This window comes from Ambystoma mexicanum, chromosome 5p (assembly GCF_040938575.1).
Source record: "Ambystoma mexicanum isolate Mex_15411 chromosome 5p, UKY_AmexF1_1, whole genome shotgun sequence".
NCBI classification, from domain to species: Eukaryota; Metazoa; Chordata; class Amphibia; order Caudata; family Ambystomatidae; genus Ambystoma; species Ambystoma mexicanum.
The window spans coordinates 407,585,658-407,608,397 of NC_090930.1; the positions used below are offsets into that span (position 1 = coordinate 407,585,658).

Genomic DNA, 22,740 nt, shown 5'->3' on the forward strand with positions numbered 1-22,740 from the left:
TCTCTTTATAGGGGAATGTATTTAATTCAAATGATACTAGGGACTTACACAGATAACTGAAAAAATTAGAAAATAAATATGCTAACAGATATAAGCTAACACAGATTCTTCTAGGGAAAGGGTAAATAGAGGATACTGTCAACTTGGGATGCGAGTGGGATTTTAATAGGATTCAAGGGTTAAAAGAGCTGGATATGCAGTTTTTGCTACTGGGTGGTAGGATACTTACAAGGCAAGCTTGAGTTTGATCATTTGGACAGCCAGAAAGGTTTCTGAACAGCAGGGTCAAAGATCTGGTCACTGGGGTCAAGAGATCTGGTCACTGGGTCGGCAGGGCACTCCAGAATGGGATCAGCTAGGCAAGGTCTGGTCACTGTGGACAGCAGGATGGGTCAGCTTGCCAAGGGGTCTGGTTGCTAGGCTCTCCTAAGTGGGATCATCTGCCTTTCCTTCTTACTCCCTGGATTATTGGGTATGCCTGGGTCTGGATGGGTGGTTCTGCCTGGATCTGGATGGTCCTGCCTGGATGGAGTCAGCTGAACCTGGATCTGGTTTTGGAGTCTTTGAATCTTGAATATCCCTTGTGTCTCCCTGTCTCCCCTTAAAATTGTCAGAGTGACATCATAGAATTTTACAATCTTGGGAGAAGTACTCTGGAGTTACTCCTAACCTAGGATAGGCCAGGCTACCAGTGTTCCCTCCTCCCTCCAAGCTGATTGGTTCAATGGAAGTGACATCATTTTACGTGTGCATTTTATGACTTCCTTTGTCTCAAAAGCCTATTTTTTTACAAAAATGAGTTATGGAGCAAAACATGAAATTTACACTAGTCACCATCATAAAAAGCATATGCAGATCGCATATTTCACAAGGAATTGGCCAGTTCGAACGCCAATTCGCTGTGATATTACATCGCCCTTTGGTACAATTTCGTTGTTTTTAGGAGAAACATAATATTTAAAATTTTGCAAATGGCTACACATATGCCCACTGCTATTTGGCATTCCCTCATCAAGTTTTATATCTGTATCATTTATACTTCACCCAGAAATACATTTTCGTGCCATTCCAGTTCCCCAGTTGCTAGCAACATGTACTGGGAATCATTAAGCTTGTTTAAAAATCACATGAAAATTGTCATAATATTACATTGCTGCTTATTCAGATTGCGGTGAAAAATGTCTTAAAGTATAAATGTCTTTTATTGTCAGTGGGGTAGATTTTCCATAGATGTAGGCGGTGCTGCCACCCCCACAACCAAATGGTCTTCCCCTGGGTCAGCCTGAACAAAGGGTGTCCATGACACCCTTTGAAGCCATCCAGCGGGTGCTGGGAAGGGATGTAGAAGGAAATAACACCTCCGGGTCAAAACACAGGGCTTCACCCCCTTCCCTTGGGGCAGTTCTGCCTGCCAGAACCAGTAATTTTCACACTGTTAATCAGAGCCCATGTCCTTGCAGCATCAGTTCACTTGTAAGTGTGAAATTGGGAGGCAAGCCTTCCTGACAAACTGGTTTGACTGGAATTCCTGGGCCTCAGCCAGGCTGATTGAAGTCTTTGGGGGGGAGCATAATATACATAGCTTTGCCGCCTCTCCACCCACATATACAATTGTGTTTCTGTGCAAGCCACTGTATTATTTCACATTTTAGTTTTCAAATGGCATGTTCCCGCTTTACAAAAACAGATTTACACGTGTGTTTATTTTCTTTCATGTTAATATCACCAATGTGGTTTCTGCCGCACACAGTTCCTTTCGAATGAAATTTCTGGACGGCTTTTAAAGGTACGGTCAGTTTCTAGACACAGAGATATGCTGAAAAAGATTTTCTTTGTAATTGATATGAGCCCAGAGATAGAGCCACGCTATTGCTTTCCTTTGCAGTAATTTGAATGTGCTGGTTCATAGCCATGCAGACTGAAACAGAATTCTTTGCTCTTCATGGACTTTATTAATGAAACCAATGCCGTTCTGGGAGGGATTGCCTTACTTTATGGCAATCAAATAAAATACACAGGCAGAGCTGTGTTTAATGGAGCAAAGCCTGTGGTGTTTAAAATGAAAAGAGGAACAAAGTGCAATGCCGTCTTGAATGTAGGTAATTTTCTTGTGCTTGATTTGAAGCAAAACAAATGCAACCGTTCCCTGGGGTGGTAGTGTTCAAAGCTCGCCACACATGTGCCAAGGAGAAGAGAACACAACAGAGCCATTTTTGGGTGAATGTTGAAATGCGGTTATAGCCGTTTTTGGGTGAATGTTGAAATGCGGTTTTGTGATGAAGGGAATTTATGTTGGGGCTGGTAAATGTACCCCACAAGTCTGACAGCCCAACATCTTGACTTCGAAGTTGTTGGTGGGTACGTGGCCCACCTGTGATCAAGATTTCCAATCGATAATCAAAGTTGAGTTGAAGGCTTGTTCCAGACTCCAGCTCCACTCCTGACACGCATACACTAGACACACTGCGCACACACCGCACGCTCCATGCTACAGGTGTGTTTTTTATGTATTGACCCTCCTTCAGTAGGTTGAAAAAACAAAGGAAGCACTCCTCAGCACAGGTGTCAAAAAGGTTTCAGGAGCACAGCAGAGTGACCAGCAAGTAGGCAACCACTAGACTGCGCAAACACCGCCAACATTAATAAAATAAATGGACAATGGTCGGCAATACTTGGGACAACTAATCATATTAAAGGGTCAATGGTACCATGCTGCAGGAATAGTAGCAGCTTGTGTTGTCCTTTTACCCAGACTTTAAAACACAGCCTTTTATAGACGGTTCCCAGACGGTGTGGAAGGCAGATTTGGCCTGCTCACTACACGCTTTGCTGTGCTTGCCTATACTTGCACCAAGGGCATTTCATTCTGTTTCCGGCCTTCCTTTCACTTCTCCTAATGAAGCTCTGGCGTGTTGAGCACTGTCTGGCACAGTGATAGCTCCTTCAAGCTTGAACACATATCTTTTCCCCTAGCACTTTCACCTCTGAGCTTGGGGTCACAAGGACTGCACCAAAGATAGCATAGGAGAAGCCAGACATAGCTGCTGCTACCTCTGGTGAACCGTAAACGACACGGAGGATTTAAAAAATCTGTATGCTTAAATCCTCACAATAGTCCAAAGTGACAATCTTATTCTCAATTAAGCACTACAACTACCTGCAGGTAGATTTATGGCTGGCACTGGCGGACAGAACCAAATACTTTCACTGAGATTTGGTTGCAGTAAAGACATTTTAAGCATATCTATGAACATCCTTAGAATTTGTGTGAAGTACTGTACATGCAAAACAGTACATCCTGCTTTGAAATTGTGTTTTAAAATCTTAGATTAGAAGTTTATTCTACAACACCATGAATGTAATTTTCAAATTGACTAGGTCCCCCTTTAAGAATACTTTCACTGCTGTGTCTTTGCTACTGGCAGGTGTAGTGCTATGCAGATAAGGTGACTGCTTATCATGCATTCTGTTCTTGCATTTAATGGAATTTAGTGGGATGATTCTTCCTCATTTTCTCTTTTCTGAGAGAAAGAAATGTGGAGCTTGCCTTGGGTTATTCATCTTGCACTGTGACTACCGTCTGATGAAGTCTATGGGACTCCGACATCTAATGCATTGTACCATCTCAGTAACACTTTGAGTTACTCCAATCAAAGTTATCAAAACTTGGATTTTGTGTGATTCTACAACTAGACTATCAAGGTACCAAACCTTTATTTGCTCAGTACTTTTTCTTTGCTCCAAACACACCAGTAAAAAGCCAATGGTAGACATGTTTCTTTCGCAGTACTCCAATATCTGATAAGATCACTAAATGCACTAATGCAGACATCTGTTTGTATCTTATAGGTTGCAAGGAGGAATTCTAGTGGCCCTACTCAGGCTATTACCCTATAAGGTCTATAAAATGAGTACTATTGATTTGGGTAAAAATAACTCTAGTTATCAATGTCTAGAGCATATTCTGTTCATGGAATGTGCTATAGAAGGATTATGGTTTAAAATCACATCCTTGACAACACACAAAAACGTGTTCATAGATATACATGCTCTAATAACTAATCTAGTTCTCCGGCAAAGGTTGGTGTGGTAGAACGTCATTTGCTCTCACCACATGGTTGTGCACGAAGATGACCAAAGTTTGCATATACTCTAATGAAATATGCTGTTTTTTTTTAAACTAACAGTATACAGTAAAGATCATTAAAGGGTGATTTTTGCAATGATTTCAAACAACATTCGTAGAAGGCAGAGTTAAAAGGAAAATGGTATCATGCGTATGTACATGATGACATCACTTGCCAACAATACGTGGCTGAAAGCGCAATTCGAGCATCCCACATGATGAGTTGCAGTCGGGCAGGGTGGCATGATAAAAGTAGGATGGATGACCTTTACAGTCAAGGTGACGTGCCGGTTGATCAACAGGCAATTCTCTATTTGTTATGCCTAAATAGCAACTGAAGGCAGTTTCTATAAAGATAGGCTCATACAGAAAAATATATCCTTCCTATGTCTCTCCATGTTCAACATACAGAACAGTACCAAAAACGTATGTGATGGAGTCCAGTCCAAATATTTAGTCAAATGGTGACAAGGAAAAAAGGGACAAAATAATTGCTAAATATACAAACTAACATATGTGTATATTAATGAATGTTTGCATTTTTAAAATGAAACCAAATAGACATGGTATATTTGCCCTGTAAAAGTGAAGGCATGTCCTCGTTTATTTCCAGATGTGGTTAAGTCACAAGTGGCATGATGCATTTAAAAAAAGCCTTTTATGGGGTGGCTAATGATGAAGCATAAGAGGAGGAGGTCGACAATAGAAGACCATGGTAGGAAAAGTACATTCTTTTCCATCCCTGTTTTAAACGCGTATCCCAATACCAAGAGGTTTTTTCTAGTCTATAATATAATTTGTCACTTTTTAGAAATAAGAACTCTGTTGACCTTCATTTCTTGCATAAAGGCCTCGGGAAGAGGTTCTCACGATGCCAGAGGCGAATGAAAGCTGTAAAGCTTGGTGTATATGTCAAGACAGATTCTTCTAGGAAGGTTATCAGAAAAATATAAATAAAGTAAGCAGCTGTACAAATCCCAAGTACTGATATAAAGAATTGTAAAAGTGTCTACAACATTATGGGTATGTATATAGAAAATCCATTAAGGCTTAGAACGGGAAATAGGTATGAGCTGGAAAGCAAGCAAAAGACCGAAAGTTGAAGCCTGGTGGCATGATCTTCAAAAATGGCCAGATGCTGAAACTGTAGTGTGGAATGAAGCAGCAAACAGAGATGGGGAAGAAGTAGCGGACATGCTGATAGCCTGGAGGCAATTAGTCACTATACTATCTGGATCTGACCAGACAAGCCCGGAGCAAGATCGTTCTTCAGGGGGAGAAGAGGGAGGGGCACCCTTAGGATAAGGTTATGGAAGGCTGTGACGTGGGGCAGGCTCAAGAAGGGGTTGGGGGTTAGTTGGGGGGCAGAGAAAACGACATGAAACTGTACATTAAGATTAAAATTCATACTTGTTACATTGTAAGGATTTCCAGTTGGTTTTAATACAAATTGTTTAAAAAAATTAAAATTAAAAAAAGGCTTAGAACGGGAATAGACTGACACTTACTGAACGTATGATGTTCAAAAGAACATTATTTTAATTGTATTTTTCTACATTTTACCATAAATATGTTTTTAGAGTACACATGAGAAATCATGAATTCATTTGCAATCAGAACCAGAGTAGATATTGGGACACACATATCTAGGAACATAATTGTGTGCGATCTTAATAGTAAAATGAAGGCCCCGTATATTTTTGCATTCTCCATGTTTACCTTTTGGAAATGGGAGCCCGGCATCCTCCCTTGTTGTAGTTAGTTAAATGCAAATGAATATTTTCTCTGCTTCAGACTCATAAAAGCACATTCTTTCATGTTTCCTTGACATACTGTTGTAAGACTTTTTGTTGGTTGCTTGATTACTAGTCTTACAATTGACCATACCCTCAAATGAGTTGCATCCTCTGATGCCAGATTCAACTTGTGCATTTTCTTGAGCCTGATTATTCATGGGCCTTTTTTCTTTCCAAACTGGATATTTTTTGTCTCTTGAATGGTGTAGTAGACAATACTCTTACTTTTCAAATGCACAGTAGAGAGGTTGTTCACTGTTGGCAAGCACATTTTGTATTAACCAGAGTTAACTGAATTCATCTAACGCCCCCACCCCAAAAGTAAAACCGTCAATACAATAACAATGGTTGTGAATTTTACAGCACCCTTATTGTCTTGTTTACACTCTCGTATTTTCATACACACATTTTACAATTATGTCTAATGCAATGTTATTCAGCAACATCATTTATAAAAAAAAAACAGTGTTCATGTATCTCGTATTATGATGGAATATGTCCCTTTATAGATTGAAGAAGCACTCACAAACTACCAAGTCAATAATAAAGAACACCATTTTATTTGAAAACACTATTAACATCAAATGAATAAAGTGTATTTTCCAAATGTTTAAAAACCCAAATTCTGGTCTGCAAAACGAGTTATTTACAAATAGTTAAATACTTATATCTTTATGGCAAACTACAAAAACAAATATACTGAAATGAGTTACTACATGGAATGTTCAAGAGTATTTTGTACGGTCAGCCTTCAATACCTTACTTAGCTCATAGAATTTAGCCATAGATTAGCCAATATATTTGTGTACACTAAATACAAGAATTCATTTTCACTCTTTTTTGAAGTGCTTGTGCTTATTGTTGAGCAATTGCATAAGAAATATATTCTCATGGTTTCCGACATTTTCAAAATCCTAATTTTGAATTGGAAAATGTATGAAAACCTTATTTATCTTTTTAAAATATCTACATGCCCACATTTTGGTTTGAAATCAAAAGCTACAATTGTATTGTACTGATAATTCAGCCTATCAATATGTATTTTCAAATGGTTTTCTTAGGTATGCGTGTTTTAGATTTGGGTCGCTTTCATTTGGTATGATAAGTTTCTATTGTCATATAAATATTTAAAAAACATTAAAATTCCCTCATGCGGAGGGCAAGGCAGTATGTAAAAAGAAAAGATGCTGATGTCGATGAGAACAATCTAGATTCAAAGTGAAATGATTGAGTAGTTGCCTGAAAACGCATATTCATATACAATTACTATTAATCTCTAAATTATGATAAAAAATACTTTTGCATTGAAACCTAGAGGTCATACTTCACAAACTTGGAAGTCTGATTCTTAGCAGGTAACACGTTATTGGATATACATTTTGAAAGACAAAGTGCACATATTTTACAGAGCAAAAAAGAAAAGGGTAAAAAGGGAATCGGTGACCAAATAAATAATGAAATGTCACTTATTAATTTTCAGTGTTCTACGCATAAAATCTGTAATGCAGGTCTTGTCCAAATGCCATTGGGCACAGCAGCATCTAGAATGAAGAGCATCTTTAGTGCAAATCTTTTAACTGAGATCCTCGATATGGCACAAGTTCCAAAGATTCAATGTGTTCAATGTAAACATCAACGCTGATCAGATACTGTACAAGCTACAACCTTTAAATATTTCAAGGGTCTATAACCTTCATAGCAAACTTACACTTTAAGTGCAAAAGAGGAGCCGGTACTCCACATGTGCAATGAACAATGTGCAATACCCGCGTCAGTAGCATTTACAGTACATTCATGTGGATGTAGTATTACTGAACATGAAGCCCTCAAATAGATCACTAAATATGACTCTTATATAGCTACTATTAATGGAGTATTTAAGCAAGCACTGTACATAATAATTTAATATGTAACCAGGAAAAGACTTTACTTGGAAGGCCAATGAAAGGGCAGGTTAAATTGAGAAAATAAAATCAGCTCATTGAAAAGATACATGAAAAAGAATGTAGATTTACAAATATACAAGTCTGATGAGTTCATTATAGATGCTATGGAAAATTCCATGTGAAAGCCTTTCTTTCCACAGGAAGCTGACACGGTGGAGAACACCTTTCTTTGCAACAGTAGAAATACCCAACACTGCGAGGCACAGATGAGGTTGCATGCCTCCGTGAATACGATGAATAGAACATTCTGCAAATTGCTTCAATTGCAATATTTCTTCAAAAGGCCAGTTTCCTTAGTTCAAGCATTCATGAGGTCATTACAAAAAGAGTTACTCCTCGTTGGATACCCATTCAAGGGGAGCTCAACTTTCGTGTGTTACATAAGGCAGCATCTATAAGGAAAAGGAAGACGAGGCATTATTGAAGTGCGATTTTACATTATGGATGTCTTATGTAGGTTTGTGTGGTATTTAAAACTAGAAAGTAGGCAGTCGAGTGCTGTACAAAGGCCTTTCTGTGAATGATATTCACATAGCCACAAAACAGCATAGCGGACACAATGAACACATCTTGCTCTAATAGAGGATTAATGGCAAAACCAGGACATTGGATTCATATAGCATTTAAATAACAATTCTTGATTATATTACATAAAAAATGGCGCTGATGCACAAAGACGTTATCAGCAGTAATTCAACTTGCCCAAGAGAGACTGTTTAATTCATCAAGAAGTTTAATAAGGCTAATCTACTTCATTTTTCAGGTTACCCAAACCTACTACTGGTAAATGCGATGTGAATTGAATAGTCTCTCTCCAGGAGTAATTCAAGAATTGAATAGTCTCCCTCCAGGGGTAATTCAAGTATCGAATATTCTCCCTCCACCAGTAATTCAAGAATTGAATAGTCTCCCTCCAGGAGTAATTCAAGAATTGTATAGTCTCCCTCCAGGGGTAATTCAAGAATTGAATAGTCTCCCTCCAGGGGTAATTCAAGAATCAAATATTCTCCCTCCACCAGTAATTCAAGAATTGAATAGTCTCCCTCCACCAGTAATTCAAGAATTGAATAGTCTCCCTCCAGGGGTAATTCAAGAATCAAATATTCTCCCTCCACCAGTAATTCAAGAATTGAATAGTCTCCCTCCACCAGTAATTCAAGAGTAAGTTAACATTAGTACTAACAACTTCCTTGTGAATCAGCCCCACTGGATTTAGGTCATGAATCCGCAGAAGTAAAATAAGCGGCATATGGATTCTAACGCTACATTGCAGCCGTGCATTTTCTTTCAATAAACATCACACATCACTAAAAGGCACAAGCACACAGCACTAAAAGGATGTGTGTGAACACAACAAACAATGAATGACCAATATGTTTAGTCCTTGTTTTCTGTGATTATTATTTTATGAAATTAATACTGATTCTTCTGAGTTTAAACTATCACCACTTAAAAAATCACAGACTGAAAACTAAGAGCCATGTATAGTATTTCTGATTTTTATTTTCAGTACTTGTTTATGGCACAAGAAGTGCTACACGAGGACCAATGGGTAACCCAGGGTTCCTTGAATAACAAGGTCTTCAGTTCATTCCTGTGGGGCAGGAAAGATGGGGTCAGTCTGATGTGCGTTGGTATGTACTTCAGAGTCAGCGTGCCTAGCAGGACTCCAAAGTATAGGAAACCACAAGGCTTTCATGAAGTCTTGTAAAACATAGCGTTCAAGAGCCCAGAAAAAAAGAAACAACACATAAACAGTCTCTGAAGGCAGGACCCAATTCAGACGGGTTCACACATATGACCGACTATGGACTCGGGCAACGAGAAATCACCAAGAGTACACTGGTACTAAAATTAGTCCTGCCGAGACAACGATCAATTGGTCAGTCTTGCCCACATGTCCTACATTCCACAAGTTGAACATTAATGCCATCCATTGAATACAGACACCTCCTGCCATAGGACAACCATGAGATGGATCACTGCAACAGGTTCAAACCTCATTCAGGTTTCCTCCTCATCAGACAAAGGTTTTGAAGTTCTCTCTTCTTTAGCAACACCAATGTAACACTCCACTTCCACCATGAACATAGGACATCAAGACCCTTCCACAAGCACTCATCTAGGCATTCCCAAGGAAATTGGGATTCAGATTGCACACTAATCCACCACTATCATGAGAAGAACACAATCAAAGATAGCAAGGAGACTCGGGTCTGATAAATGCAGTCAGTCCATGACTCCCATTTGCCAAAATCTCTCATCCCACTAACCTATGCCTCTTCTCACCATTCATTAGAAAAATGTATCCTTCGTACACTGCAGCCTAACTCCTCATTACCTCAAGAGATGTCATGGATATCTCTCTCTGCATGGCCTGTAATATCCCAACAAAATACACACCCTCAACTAAAGACCAGCAGCAACCTTGGTATACCTATGTTTGTAGCAAATCAAACAGATTGCCAACACCTGTGCTCTCCCCTCTGGATATACAGATACCATAAGTGTACCCAGCAAGGACAACCTAAAAATGTATTGGCCATGGGTTCTTCAGCCTGCATACATAAATACCTTCAGGATGTATGCTGACCTATCCTGCTCCTTTCATTAACCTTACCCCCAGTGGAAGCTCATCTATAATGGGCAATAGGGTGGTGGCATAACTTTAATTATGGATTTACCAGAGGTCAAGCACAGTGAAACTTGAGCACTTCCTCAGCTGCACCTGGTAGTTGGGGGATTGCTCCTAAGCCAGCTTGTGTTGTCATGGAATCTGGATTCCCTTCAGCATGGACTACCCCAGCCTGTGCATGCTCAATGGCCCAGGCAGAGCCTGGGGCATTGTGCTTCTTCAGATTTGGGCTTCTCCAGCCCTGCATGGCCCACTTTTTTGTGAAAGAGGGTGCTCCTCCACCTCCCCACTAATGAGTTATTTCAGGGGCTTGGGGTTCATGGTGCCAGGGCGTGTGCTAGAAGTAGGACTGATGAAGAGGGTTTTGATTGCTGGCTGCTCCTCCTAGCTGCATCTGGAGATGCAGGAATCTGGGGAGAGAACTGGGACATTTGGCTGCATTGTGGGGTTCTGATTCAGCCTGCAGGACCAGAGGTAACTTAAGCAAAAACATGCATGTGCGCCTGCATGCAAGGGTGTGTGTATGTTGTGTGGTTGTGTGTGTCTGAGCGCGCTTGTGAAATGTGTGAGCTTGTATGTGCATGCATGTAAAGGAATGAAATGTGAGTGCGGTGCTGAGTGATTACAGTTGAGGGTTGAGAGATGAGATGTCAGCAGGCCAGAGATTGGTGCTTGTGGGAAGGAAGGGGCAAGGAGGATTTTGAAGATGAAGAGTCGGCAATTAGCTTTTTTATAGTGAAACTAGAAGCAAAAGAGTGTTATGGGCAGTACTGGCCTACGTATTAGGACATCCAGAATGAAAACATCTAATAGAGGTAATAACGCTCTATTTGGCACAGCAACATGAAACAATGAAAGTTTTCATTGTGGCATGTGATGCATCCTACAGACCCTTCATTAAACCCCTGTCAAAGTCTCCTCCCAGGTTGCCAGGGAACGGCAGCCGCTTCCTGATCTTGACCTTGCGGGTAGTGTTCTGCGGGAGGATGACCTGGGAGGAAAAAAGGCCCAGGCGAATGAGACGACTCTCTGGGATGAGACGCAGTATGTGTAAAACTGTAATGCAATTGTGTAGCATGAATAGAATGTTGGCCAGAAGCAAATCGCATCATGTGATAAATATTGCAAACCATGAAACCTGAATGTAACCATTAGGAATCCATTTTGTAATTGTCTGCCATTTTTGTACTCTTAACGCTTTTGCAAATATATTCTGTGCTTCATGTCTACACGCGGTGCAGGGCTGCAGCTTGAACTTTGAATGCTAACAAGGCAGGAATGTGAAACTCGGCAGAAATACATTTTTTTCCTTATTCTGTAAAGCCTTGAAGCTGTACATAAGCATCAACTAATCAGCAAACCAGGTGCCAGCCTGTCTTGTAAATGCTGTTTTAGAAGGCAGTTAAATAAGAATTATATGCGGCTAGCGGTGCTCCTCCATGAAAGATGGTATTTTCTCTGCTTCAGAACTGTCTGACCCTTAGCCCACGAATGTAGCGAATAGATAACGTTAATTGGAAAGCAAGGAATGCCTCCGCGCCGGAACATGACATCCTTCCCCGTGCCAGTGCCCTATGTTCCCCAAAACAGTAAGCTGTCTCTGCAGTCTTGGCTAGAAATACTGAATGTTTAGACTGAATGAAGTACATGACTTGTCAATTACTGAACCCTAGCTTGGATGCCATGCATATGTCACGTATATGGGCGGACCGAATAATGCTGTACAATGATCATGTGTTATATATATATATTACTGCTTTACTGATGCGCTCTCCCTCTCCTCTCACGGTGTCTGTGAACATACGTCGTGAGGTGTTGAGACCCGGTCGGCCGACTGAGATACTTTGAAATAAACCAGAATTGTTTGGTAAAATGAACCTCACGACTGGCGTGTCATTAGTATATGGGTATTGTGCCTTTATTCCATATACGGTCTTACAAAAATGGAGCCCAAATAGGGACCCTGCGTGTGATGCCCATTCGTAACATTGAAGGCAAGGACGAGTCGAGGACGAGGCTGTTGGACCGGGATCGGAAACTGTTCGGGGCGTCCCTGCAGAAGTGATTAGAGACTCCTCTGCAGATCTGTACACAGCCGATCCCTGATCGACGAACAGCGCCCAGAGAGCATCAAGGCGAGGGTCCTGGGTTTGAGGCAAATTGTGCCAGACACGTTGGTCGTGATGATTCTTGGTTGCGCCTGTATACGGGCGAACTGCATCTTGAGTGACAAATTGATTGATCAGGTGAGTCGTGCCCCGATTCTTAAACGTGCTGATATTGGTTGAGTGTTGCACTTGAAAGTACAAACGCCCAGGTAAAAGAGGTAAGAGTTAACCATGCCTGGGAAATTGTCTTCCTGCCTAGTGAGATTTTTCCACTGCGGTATACAACCTTTGGAAACTGGCCAGGCCGCGCCACCCGAGGGGTCACCGGTGTATGAAATGTACATTAAGTATGGTATTGGGGCAATTGTGTTTAATGCGATTTGGCATAGGCAGACCAGACGTGTATCAGAACTTCAATGGCTGAACAATGGGAGCTTCGAGTTAGCATGCATAGAACATTTAGAATCAGTACTGCTACGAAAGAAGGCCATGCCTGCAGCGTTCAATGCCGTTAGGGACTGGAGGAAGGAAGCAAATCAACATCTAAAGAGTAGAGAGAAACACGCACGTAGACAGATGTCAAACACAGAGAAAGCGTTAGTGCATGATCAACAGAAGCAGACAGAAGCCATTAGAAACATGGATAGGGCCTTCCAATTAGACATACAGAAAATGTACCCTTCTCAAGATTTGCATTCATCAGACAAATTGATAAATAAGATACTGAACGAGCGAAGAAATGATCATCCAAGTACTGACCCAGTTGCACCACCTACCTATGCATCTCCTCCTGCTGCTACTCCCATGCTTGCATCTGCACCTGCAGTAATTGTCCCATCTGCGCAAATGACATAATTTCCTCCACCTTCTACAGAGCATGAGTTATACGCTTTAGCGAGCAGTTCTGCATCAGTGGGGCCTGAAAGAGGAAGTATTAGACAGACTCGTAGTATGATCAGTAAGGAACAGAAAGACGAACTGAAACAGTGGGCTGAGATGTATATTGATGATGTCAATGAAGTGGCCGTGCAAAGTTCCATATCTTATCATAGAGGCTTTGGTGAACAACAGGTATTGTTAGAATATATGGGAGATTATCTTGTTAATGTATGGAGTGACTTAACTGATACAGTAATACCGCAAGAATTGTGAGATTTGATTGTCCTTTCCCATTCACAAGATGCGGCGAAAATACAAGAACATGTAGGGCGAATATTTGCGTTTAAGCGAGAACTTGACCGATTGCATAAAGATATAATGAGTACGCGTGAATCGCATATGTCATATGTCCAGAAACAATTTCTTCAGCCGTTGAAACCTGTTAGTGAAGAGATGCGCATTTGTACGAGAGATGCGCTTAGATGGATTACAGATGCCACTATATCCCTGATTGAAGTGCATGATACATTTAGTCAATATAGACCGGAAATGCAGAGAAAAGTGTTACAGGTTATGGTGGAATATTTACAGGATGAGTGCATGAGAAAGAAGGTGTGCTGTCCTGCTGATTTGATGACGATTTATAAAAGAGCATTTTCGTCTGACACCGAAACTGCTGCTTTTTCCCTTGATTTGGCTGTGTTGCTTAATAGACGTTCAGATCCAGAGTCCCTTACTTTGCAATTACCCATGAGGGATGTGCCTCCAACGTTTGTCCCAAAAGTAGAAATTCCTGCCGTAGGGCAGACCCCAGTGTGTACGATGGAAGCCCATTATATTGCACAGTTTGTACATGTCCCCTTTTCTAGGCAAGAAGTGAACACTATAAAACAGTCGGTCCCTGATATGAGGAAAAATCCTGCTGGTTTTTACAAGGAAATTGAATCTGTTTTGAATTCATCTGTTTTTACGCTAAGTGATATTGATTTATTGTTCCCTGTGATTCCTCCTGCTTATATTTGGAAACAAATTAGTATCATGGATGATGCATCGATGTTAGGCGATACATGGGAAACTTTGATTAGAGTTGATAGTGAAAGAAAGGCTGGAGAAAAACCTCTGCAAGTCATTCTAACTTTGCCCTCACGGATAGTATCAAAATTGAAAACTTTACTACCTGAGGAAAGAATAGTTTGGGATAAATTGACTGCTTGTTTACAAGGTAAATCGGAAGGGGCGACTGAATTCTTTAACCGATTTGAAGAAGTATTTGCAGATTTTAGTGGTCAAGATCTAAGTACAGAACCTGGGAAGAGATTGTTTGTTGACAAATTTGTGTGAGGATTGTTACCTAAAATTCAGACATTGATAATGACATCTGAAAGTGCACGGCAAGCGAAGTCACAATCTGAAGTATTACACATGGCCCAATATTATGAAACCGAGTGAATTCAGAAAAGGATAAGGTAGAAAGGAAGAAGGGAGACCTGAAAACAAGAGTGTTACTACAGCAGGTAGCCAAAGGAAACAGAGGTGGTGGGAACACACCATCTAGAGTCCAATTTGCACCGTCGTCCAACATACATGGGGGTCCGATAGGTATAAATCAGTGTGCCTATTGCAGACAAGAAGGCTATTGGCGAGCACAGTGCACACAATTACAGAGATTGAATGGTACTATTTCGAAAATACCATTTAGAGGTCGTCCAGGAATAGGGGGCCAGAACAGAAGTCAGTTTCAGTCACAATTTCAGGATAATCAAGTTAATCAGAATCAGCAACAGAACACAATGAATGGTGCAAATGTTTTTGATAATCCCTCCAATGCATATTACTCCGGAGACTTTACATCTGATGATGTACTGTTCCCCTAGGACAGCCCGAAGCAGGGTTTGGAACGAGTGCCTGTTCCCATTAATCAGAAAGGGCCCTACGTAGAAATGAAAGTTGGGAATAGGGAGCATACTTTTCTAGTGGACACAGGTGCACAGAAATGTTCGATCGACCTTCAGTGGTTTCCAGATATACCAGTGTCAGGGCATAGCAATGTTTCAGTAGGGTTCTCAGGTACACCAGTAATTAGTCCAGTATCGCAGCCAGTGCCAATCACATTAGGTCCATTCACTGAATCTTGTCCATTTCTTTCGATGACAAATTGCGGCGTGAATTTGTTGGGATTGAATCTGTTGAAGAAATTGAATGCAGTAATGTATTGTTCACCTGATGGAGTGTACTTGACGATTTCACCACAACAAACTCCCGTATTGCAATTTATGTCTTTGTCATTACCGACTGAATTAAGTAAAATACCAGCTGGTATATGGGAAGTGAATGATAATGATGTAGGTTGTTTAAAAGTGGAACCAGTAAAAATTGTTTTGAAAGAGGGAGTTACACTACCACGTATTCCGCAATACAAAATTTCAACTGAGGGCGAGCGAGCCCTGAAATGCATTGTATTCGATTTGATATCCAGAAATGTAATTGAGGAAATCTCTGGCAGTGTATGTAATAGCCCAATTCTTCCAGTTTACAAGAAAGGAGGTAATGAAATCCCTTACCATTTTATATTTGATTGACGTGCAATCAACAAAATAGTTGCTCCACAATTCCTGCTAGTCCCCGATGTCACCACAATTTTGACTATGATTCCAGCTTCAGCATCACAGTTTAGCATAATAGATTTGACAAATGCGTTTTTTAGTATCCCAGTTCATCCAAATAGCAGATATCTGTTCGCGTTCACGTTAGGACGACGCTCATTCACGTTGACACGTATTCTGCAAGGTTACACCAAAAGCCCAAGTATTTACAGTGGGGCATTAAAAGAACAGCTTGACATGCTTGAATTACCAACAGGCTGCATTTTATTGCAATACATTGCTGATTTGCTTATAGCTGCAGACTCAGAGGACGTTTGCAAGGAGGGTACTGTTTCGGTATTGACACATTTAGCAAAACACGGACACAAAGCATCATTAAAGAAATGACAGTATTGTTGACAGGAGGTGGCCTATTTGGGCTAGCTCCTATCGAAGGAGGGAAGAAGATTGACACCAGAACGCATAACAAGCATCTCTGATATGCCTATTCCAAATACACAAAAGGAAGCCAGGGCTTTAATTGGCATGGCTTCATATTGTAGACAGTGGATTCCTAACTTTTCTATTATTGTAAAACCTATAGTGTCACTGACAAAGAAGGATGTTACCATGCCTTTGCCATGGAACATGGAATGTCAAACTGCTTTTGACCTGCTCAGAGCTGTGTTATGTTCAGCTCCAGTTTTGGGCACGCCAAATTATGAGAAGTGTTTTGTGTTGTTTGTACATGAGAGCTTTGCTGTTTTGACTCAGGAACACGGGGGCAATAATAGACCATGCGGTTATTTTTCTTCCACGTTGGATCCTGTTGCATGTGCTTTGCCACGTTGCTTGCGAACTGTTGCTCCCGCATCAGTAAAACAAACCGAGGGGATGGTTTTAGATCACTCTTTAACCGTGATGGTACCCCATTCAGTAGACGTTCTTTTAAGTAGAACACAGACGCAACATCTCACATCCGCCGAATAACAAGGTATGAACTGATCCTATTTGCAGCGCGTATCTAAATTAAGAGATGTTGCTCTTTGAATCCAGCCGAATTATGGCCTCCTCCAAGTGAAGCAAAGAGCGAGGAGAAATGATCACATGATTGCTTAATTATAACTGAGCAAGAGACAAAAGAAAGAATTGATTTAACCGATACACCCCTCAAAGAGCCAGTTGGAGAAATGTTTTGTGATGGCTCTTGTTTTAAATTACCAAATGGCATATCAACTGCTGCCTATGCCATTACCACACTGAAAACTATTGTAGAGAACAACCGAATCCCACATAACTCAGCACACGCTGCGTAAATAATAGCCTTAACCAAAGCATGTGAAATTTCTGAAAACCTTAGTCTTAACATATATACTGAAAGTCAGCATGCATTCATGGTGGTCCACAACTTTGGCCGACTATGTGCTGAAAGAGGTTTTGATGTCTCATGGAACCAACATCCAACATGGCACTGTTGTCAGCACTTGCGCTTCCGAAGCGATTAGCGATAATGAAATGTAATGCCCATAAGAAAGTAACGTGTAACATAGGAAAAGGAAATGCATTTGCAGACAGAATCGCAAAACAAACTGCCACTGATTTACACACCAAAATGCATGTCGAAACAATGGTGAGGGTGCCCTGCATGATGGAGGATGGAATTGCCAATGTAAAAGAGATACAAACAGAGGCTACACCTGAGGAAATAAAACAATCATCCAAGGGTCCAGCAGAACTAGATTCCGAGGGTTGTTGGATAGACAAAGAAAACAGTAGATGGATGTTGCCAAACACTTATGTAATGGCTATGGTTACTATGGCCCATGGTCCAACACTTATTTGAGCAAAGAAAATGTATTTGTTAGCACCTTGATTCTTTATGGTACAATGACAATATTACTAAAACTGCAGAAAGGTTGGTTCAAAATTGCATGACTTGTTTGCAATATAACATTGGGAAGGGAACAGCAACACCAATAGGAAGCTTTTGTCCTCCCTCAATGCCCTTTGAAGTAATCCATTTCTACTTTATAGAAATGGAGAGGTGCCAGAATTTTAAGTATGTCTTAGTAGTGGCCTGTGCATTCAGCAAATGGGTAGAGGCCTATCCCCTTAAAGACTGTTCAGCAATGTCAACAGCTAAGTCCATTTTAAAGGAATACTTTCCGAGGTTTGGGCTGACACGTGTTATATGGTCAGATAACGGCCCACATTTTATAGCTGCTGTGAAACTACAGATCTGTGCAGGCCTCCAAATTGATTCCATTCAGCCAGACATCCAATGAGTGCCGGTCTTGTGGAACAGCAAAACGGTATTTTGAAAAATAAGCTGGTGAAAGTATGCGCCAAAAGTAATTTGAAATGGCCTGATGCATTATCGCTAGCTTTGCTGTCAATGAGTACGTCTGTGCAATCAAAAACTGGTCTCTCCCCCTATGAAATAATGGGGAGACCAGCCAATGTATGGAATGTGCCACGTCTGAGAAAACTAAAAGATGTAGGCTACCCTTTGCTCACCGCATATTGTAAACAGTTGACTCAAAACCTGCGTATGATTCATCAGCAGGTGCAAGAGGCTCTTCCTGTCAGATACACAGGCCCAGCTCATCGTCTGTAGCCAGGGGACTGGGTCCTAATAAAGAACTTTGAAAGGAAGTCTTTGCTTGCACCTCGGTGGAAGGAACCGTACCAGGTGCTCCAGCCACGCAGACTGCTGTCCGAGTGAGTAACAGAACACATTGGATACATGCCACGCACACGAAGAGAATCCCGTTTCCTTTGCCACATGAAAAAGAGATCGATGATTCCGATTACCAGAGTGAACCAACTTTAATTGATTGAAAAAACATTGCCGAAATTCAGCCGGAACTACTTCCTGAGCCCAAGGAGGGGCCTGGGGAGATTGCAAGAAAATATGAAACATCATTGTTACTTCAGCATTGTTCGTTTCCTGATTCATCACACTGATTTCTGCATAACCAACTGGCACTGTTTCTGCATCCTCTGCAAATAACAGCAGTGCATTGTTTATCAACCACACCGTACCTGGAGCTTTGAGGTACAATCTACGTCCACGAATTTGGAATTAATTGCAACAGCCTTTGTTTCTGGCCCACGGATGGGGCTGGAAATGGAGGCCTAGGGAAAGGGAGCTTATGAAGTGTATTGGATGATGCTCTGACACGCGGTTTCCCGGTGCTATCTTTGAAAAGTGAAGGGCATTGCAACCTTTTGTGAACAAGCTAGAGGCAATGGTACCGACACAATGAAATACTGATGCTGATACTTGCTCCTGCATTGTGGAGCTGCTGAGATAAATACTAGCTTGCTGCCGCCTGTAGCTGAACTGAATTGAACTTGCTTATATTCTTGAACCTTTTTGCTGACTCAATGTATGCTGCCGATGAGTTCTAAACTACTGGTTAAAAGCTTAACAGTGAGTCTTTTCTCAACGGACGCTGAGAAACTTTTTTATAAGGCCATGCCTATATTTGCTCCTGCTGCCTCTTGCACTTATGAACAAATTAATTAAACTATTAAGACTTGGTCTATTAAGACTAAACTGCTACTGACCATCATACCCCCATCTGCATTTTATTTACACTAACTCTAGTATTCTGGTATTTATAAGCTATGCATCTAATGAATACTCCTTTACCCCTGAGAACCACCTGTTATGCATCACAAAGAGCGCTATTTTTTGGGAGATGGAATGATAGTACCACTGGGAACTTTGATGGAACTAACATTAATGAATTTGAGAGATTGGTATTGACACCTTTGGGTTGTTTGTGTTTTCAAATAGAAGCAAAATGAACACTGCATCAACTAGTCCCAATGATAGACTCTCTAGACCTTACCAAGCGCGTATCACTTTTAAAATGGCTCCTGTAGGTAATAAGGATGCTATGCCTCCCTCCTACACTATTAACAATAGTCCACATTCTGTCCCAATTGCTACATTTACCAGATGTATGAATACTGCCGTACTTGAGCATGAAGAAAAAACATATATAGGAGGTCCTGTCTATTTTGTATGTGGGGATCAAGCCTATCCATGGCTGTCAAGAAACTGGGAAGGTACCTGTTATCTAGGGATACTTTTACCTGGTGTATTTCTTGCTACTACCTCTGAAATATCCAAATCTCGCCCTCGACGAGATGATGCTGCCTGGCAAATGTTTGGTGACATAGCTAAATCCTTTATACCTTTTTGGGGACAAGCAATACATTCATGGAATATTAGAAGATTGTCCAGGGTGTTAGAGAAAACTATTAATGAAACCACTGATATACTATACATATGACACTGGAACAAAAAGCAATCAGATCAGTTGCACTTCAAAATAGAATGGTTCTTGACATTATTTTGGCCGATTGTGGAGGAGTATGCAAATTAGTGGGATCAGCATGCTGTGTTTTTGTAAGTGACTCCTCCCCGACAATATTTGAAGCAATTAAACGATTACATGTTCTAAGTTCTGAAATCCACGTTCCCACAGGTGGCTGGAATTTAAATTTAGATGTATTGTTCTGGGAACTGTTATGATCCTGGGGATGGAAATTGATCTCAATCTTAATTATGATAATCAGTATCCTTATACTCTGCTGTTGTTGCATACAATGTCTGCCAGCCATCTGCTCCATAATCACTAATAAATGTGTACAAATAATTAGTACAAAGATACCAAAGCCCAAACAGAATAGGATACATGGTAGCCTCGAACATGAGAATGAAATAATCAAAGAGTTTATGGTAATATTTATGATCATGATTATGATAGTGACTTGGGTAGTTCGGTCAGTGACACTTGGTGCAATGATGGCACAATGTTCTGATGATGCTATTGGCTTAAGGCCAAAAGGAGGGTTTGTAAAACTGTAATGCAATTGTGTAGCATGAATAGAATGTTGGTCAGAAGCAAATCACATCATATGATAAATATTGCAAACCATGAAACTTGAATGTAACCATTGGGAATCCATTTTGCAATTGTCCGCCATTTTTGTACTCTAAACACTTTTGCAAATATATTCTGTGCTTCATGTCTACACGTGGTGCGGGGCCGCAGCTTGAACTTTGAATGCTAACAAGGCAGGAATGTGAAACCCTGCAGAAATACACAGGCCGATTCATGGAATAATTAGCACGGCGCAAGTGGGCAAAAACGTGCGAATCGCAGTGGAATAGCGAAAATCGCAGTGCAATTGCGAAAATCGCACGAAAAGCAGCGCACGTCGATTCATGGAAGGCTGTGCGCGAGAAAACCAGCAGATGTGCGATAAAAAAGTGCGCGGCGCACGTTGGCGCACAGGCCATCTAACAGCGTGCGCCAGGTCACAGCGAAAATCGCACAGGCCACAGCGAAATTCGCACATAGCGCGGCGCACGCAACAAAAGTAGGCGGAACACGGGCGTAACACTCGGAATGGGGAAGAACTTGCCAAAACGTGGGCGTCACGGGGGAAGTACAGGGCACAAGTGCGCGGAACGCCCACACGCTCGCCTACAACACGTATTCATGGAATAGAATAGGGCAAAAAAGCGCACGCTCAAACCAGCGCACAGGCACAAACACGACCGCCACAAGAAAGCAGGCGGTAGCGTCTCTGCGGCTGTAAGAAATGTGCGCCAAAAGGTGCGCCAACAAATAGCACCTATATACTGCCATGATGAATGTCCCATACTGTGGCCCTCCAGGAAAAATGACGTGCAAAGGGGTACCCACAAACACGGACACCCGCTGACAAAAAATACGTGTGCGTGTATACCGGGGTGCGCGGGAAGTCTAACACGCGATTACAGCAGGGTACGTGCATCACAGGGGTTCGTGTGAAGTTATTCACGCGATCGGGCCTGGGGGAGCGGGCTACGTGTATTTCAGGGGTTCGCGTGAAGTTTCACACGCGATCGGGTCTGGGGGAGCGGGCTACGTGTATTACAGGGGTTCGCGTGAAGTTCCTCACGCGATCGGGCCTGGGGGAGCGTGCTACGTGTATTTCAGGGGTTCGCGTGAAGTTCCTCACGCGATCGGGCCTGGGGGAGCGTGCTACGTGTATTTCAGGGGTTTGCGTGCAGTTTCACACGCGATCGGGCCTGGGGGAGCGGGCTACGTGTATTACAGGGGTTCGCGTGAAGTTCCTCACGCGATCGGGCCTGGGGTAGCGGGCTACGTGTATTACAGGGGTTCGCGTGAAGTTCCTCACGCGATCGGGCCTGGGGTAGCGGGACACGCGAATAGCCTGAGCGCGTGTATTTCAGGGGTGCGCGGGAAGTTCCACACGCGAATAGCCTGGGCGCGTGTATTTCAGGGGTGCGCGGGAAGTTCCACACGCGAATAGCCTGGGGGGGCGTGTATTTCAGGGGTGCGCGGGAAGTTCCACACGCGAATAGCCTGGGCGCGTGTATTTCAGGGGTGCGCGGGAAGTTCCACACGCGAATAGCCTGGGCGCGTGTATTTCAGGGGTGCGCGGGAAGTTCCACATGCGAATAGCCTGGGGGCGCGTGTATTTCAGGGGTGCGCGGGAAGTTCCACACGCGAATAGCCTGGGCGCGTGTATTTCAGGGGTGCGCGGGAAGTTCCACACGCGAATAGCCTGGGCGCGTGTATTTCAGGGGTGCGCGGGAAGTTCCACACGCGAATAGCCTGGGCGCGTGTATTTCAGGG

General features: G+C 42.0%; 1 protein-coding gene across 3 annotated transcripts in view; it reads right to left on the bottom strand.

Annotated features, from left to right (window-relative positions):
• Positions 1-6,463: 6,463 nt before the first annotated feature.
• MCF2 (MCF.2 cell line derived transforming sequence) overlaps positions 6,464-22,740 on the bottom strand; it is a 1,935,885-nt gene continuing 1,919,608 nt past the window's right edge. For 2 of the 3 annotated variants that reach the window (XM_069612794.1, XM_069612796.1), the window contains 2 exons: positions 13,388-13,530; positions 6,464-8,260 (listed from right to left, as the gene is read on the bottom strand). In XM_069612794.1, the coding sequence (XP_069468895.1) occupies positions 13,388-13,530 (143 nt within the window). In that variant the 3' untranslated portion in view covers positions 6,464-8,260. The remainder of the gene's footprint in view (positions 8,261-13,387; positions 13,531-22,740) is intronic. The other variant, XM_069612795.1, reaches the window with a different exon arrangement.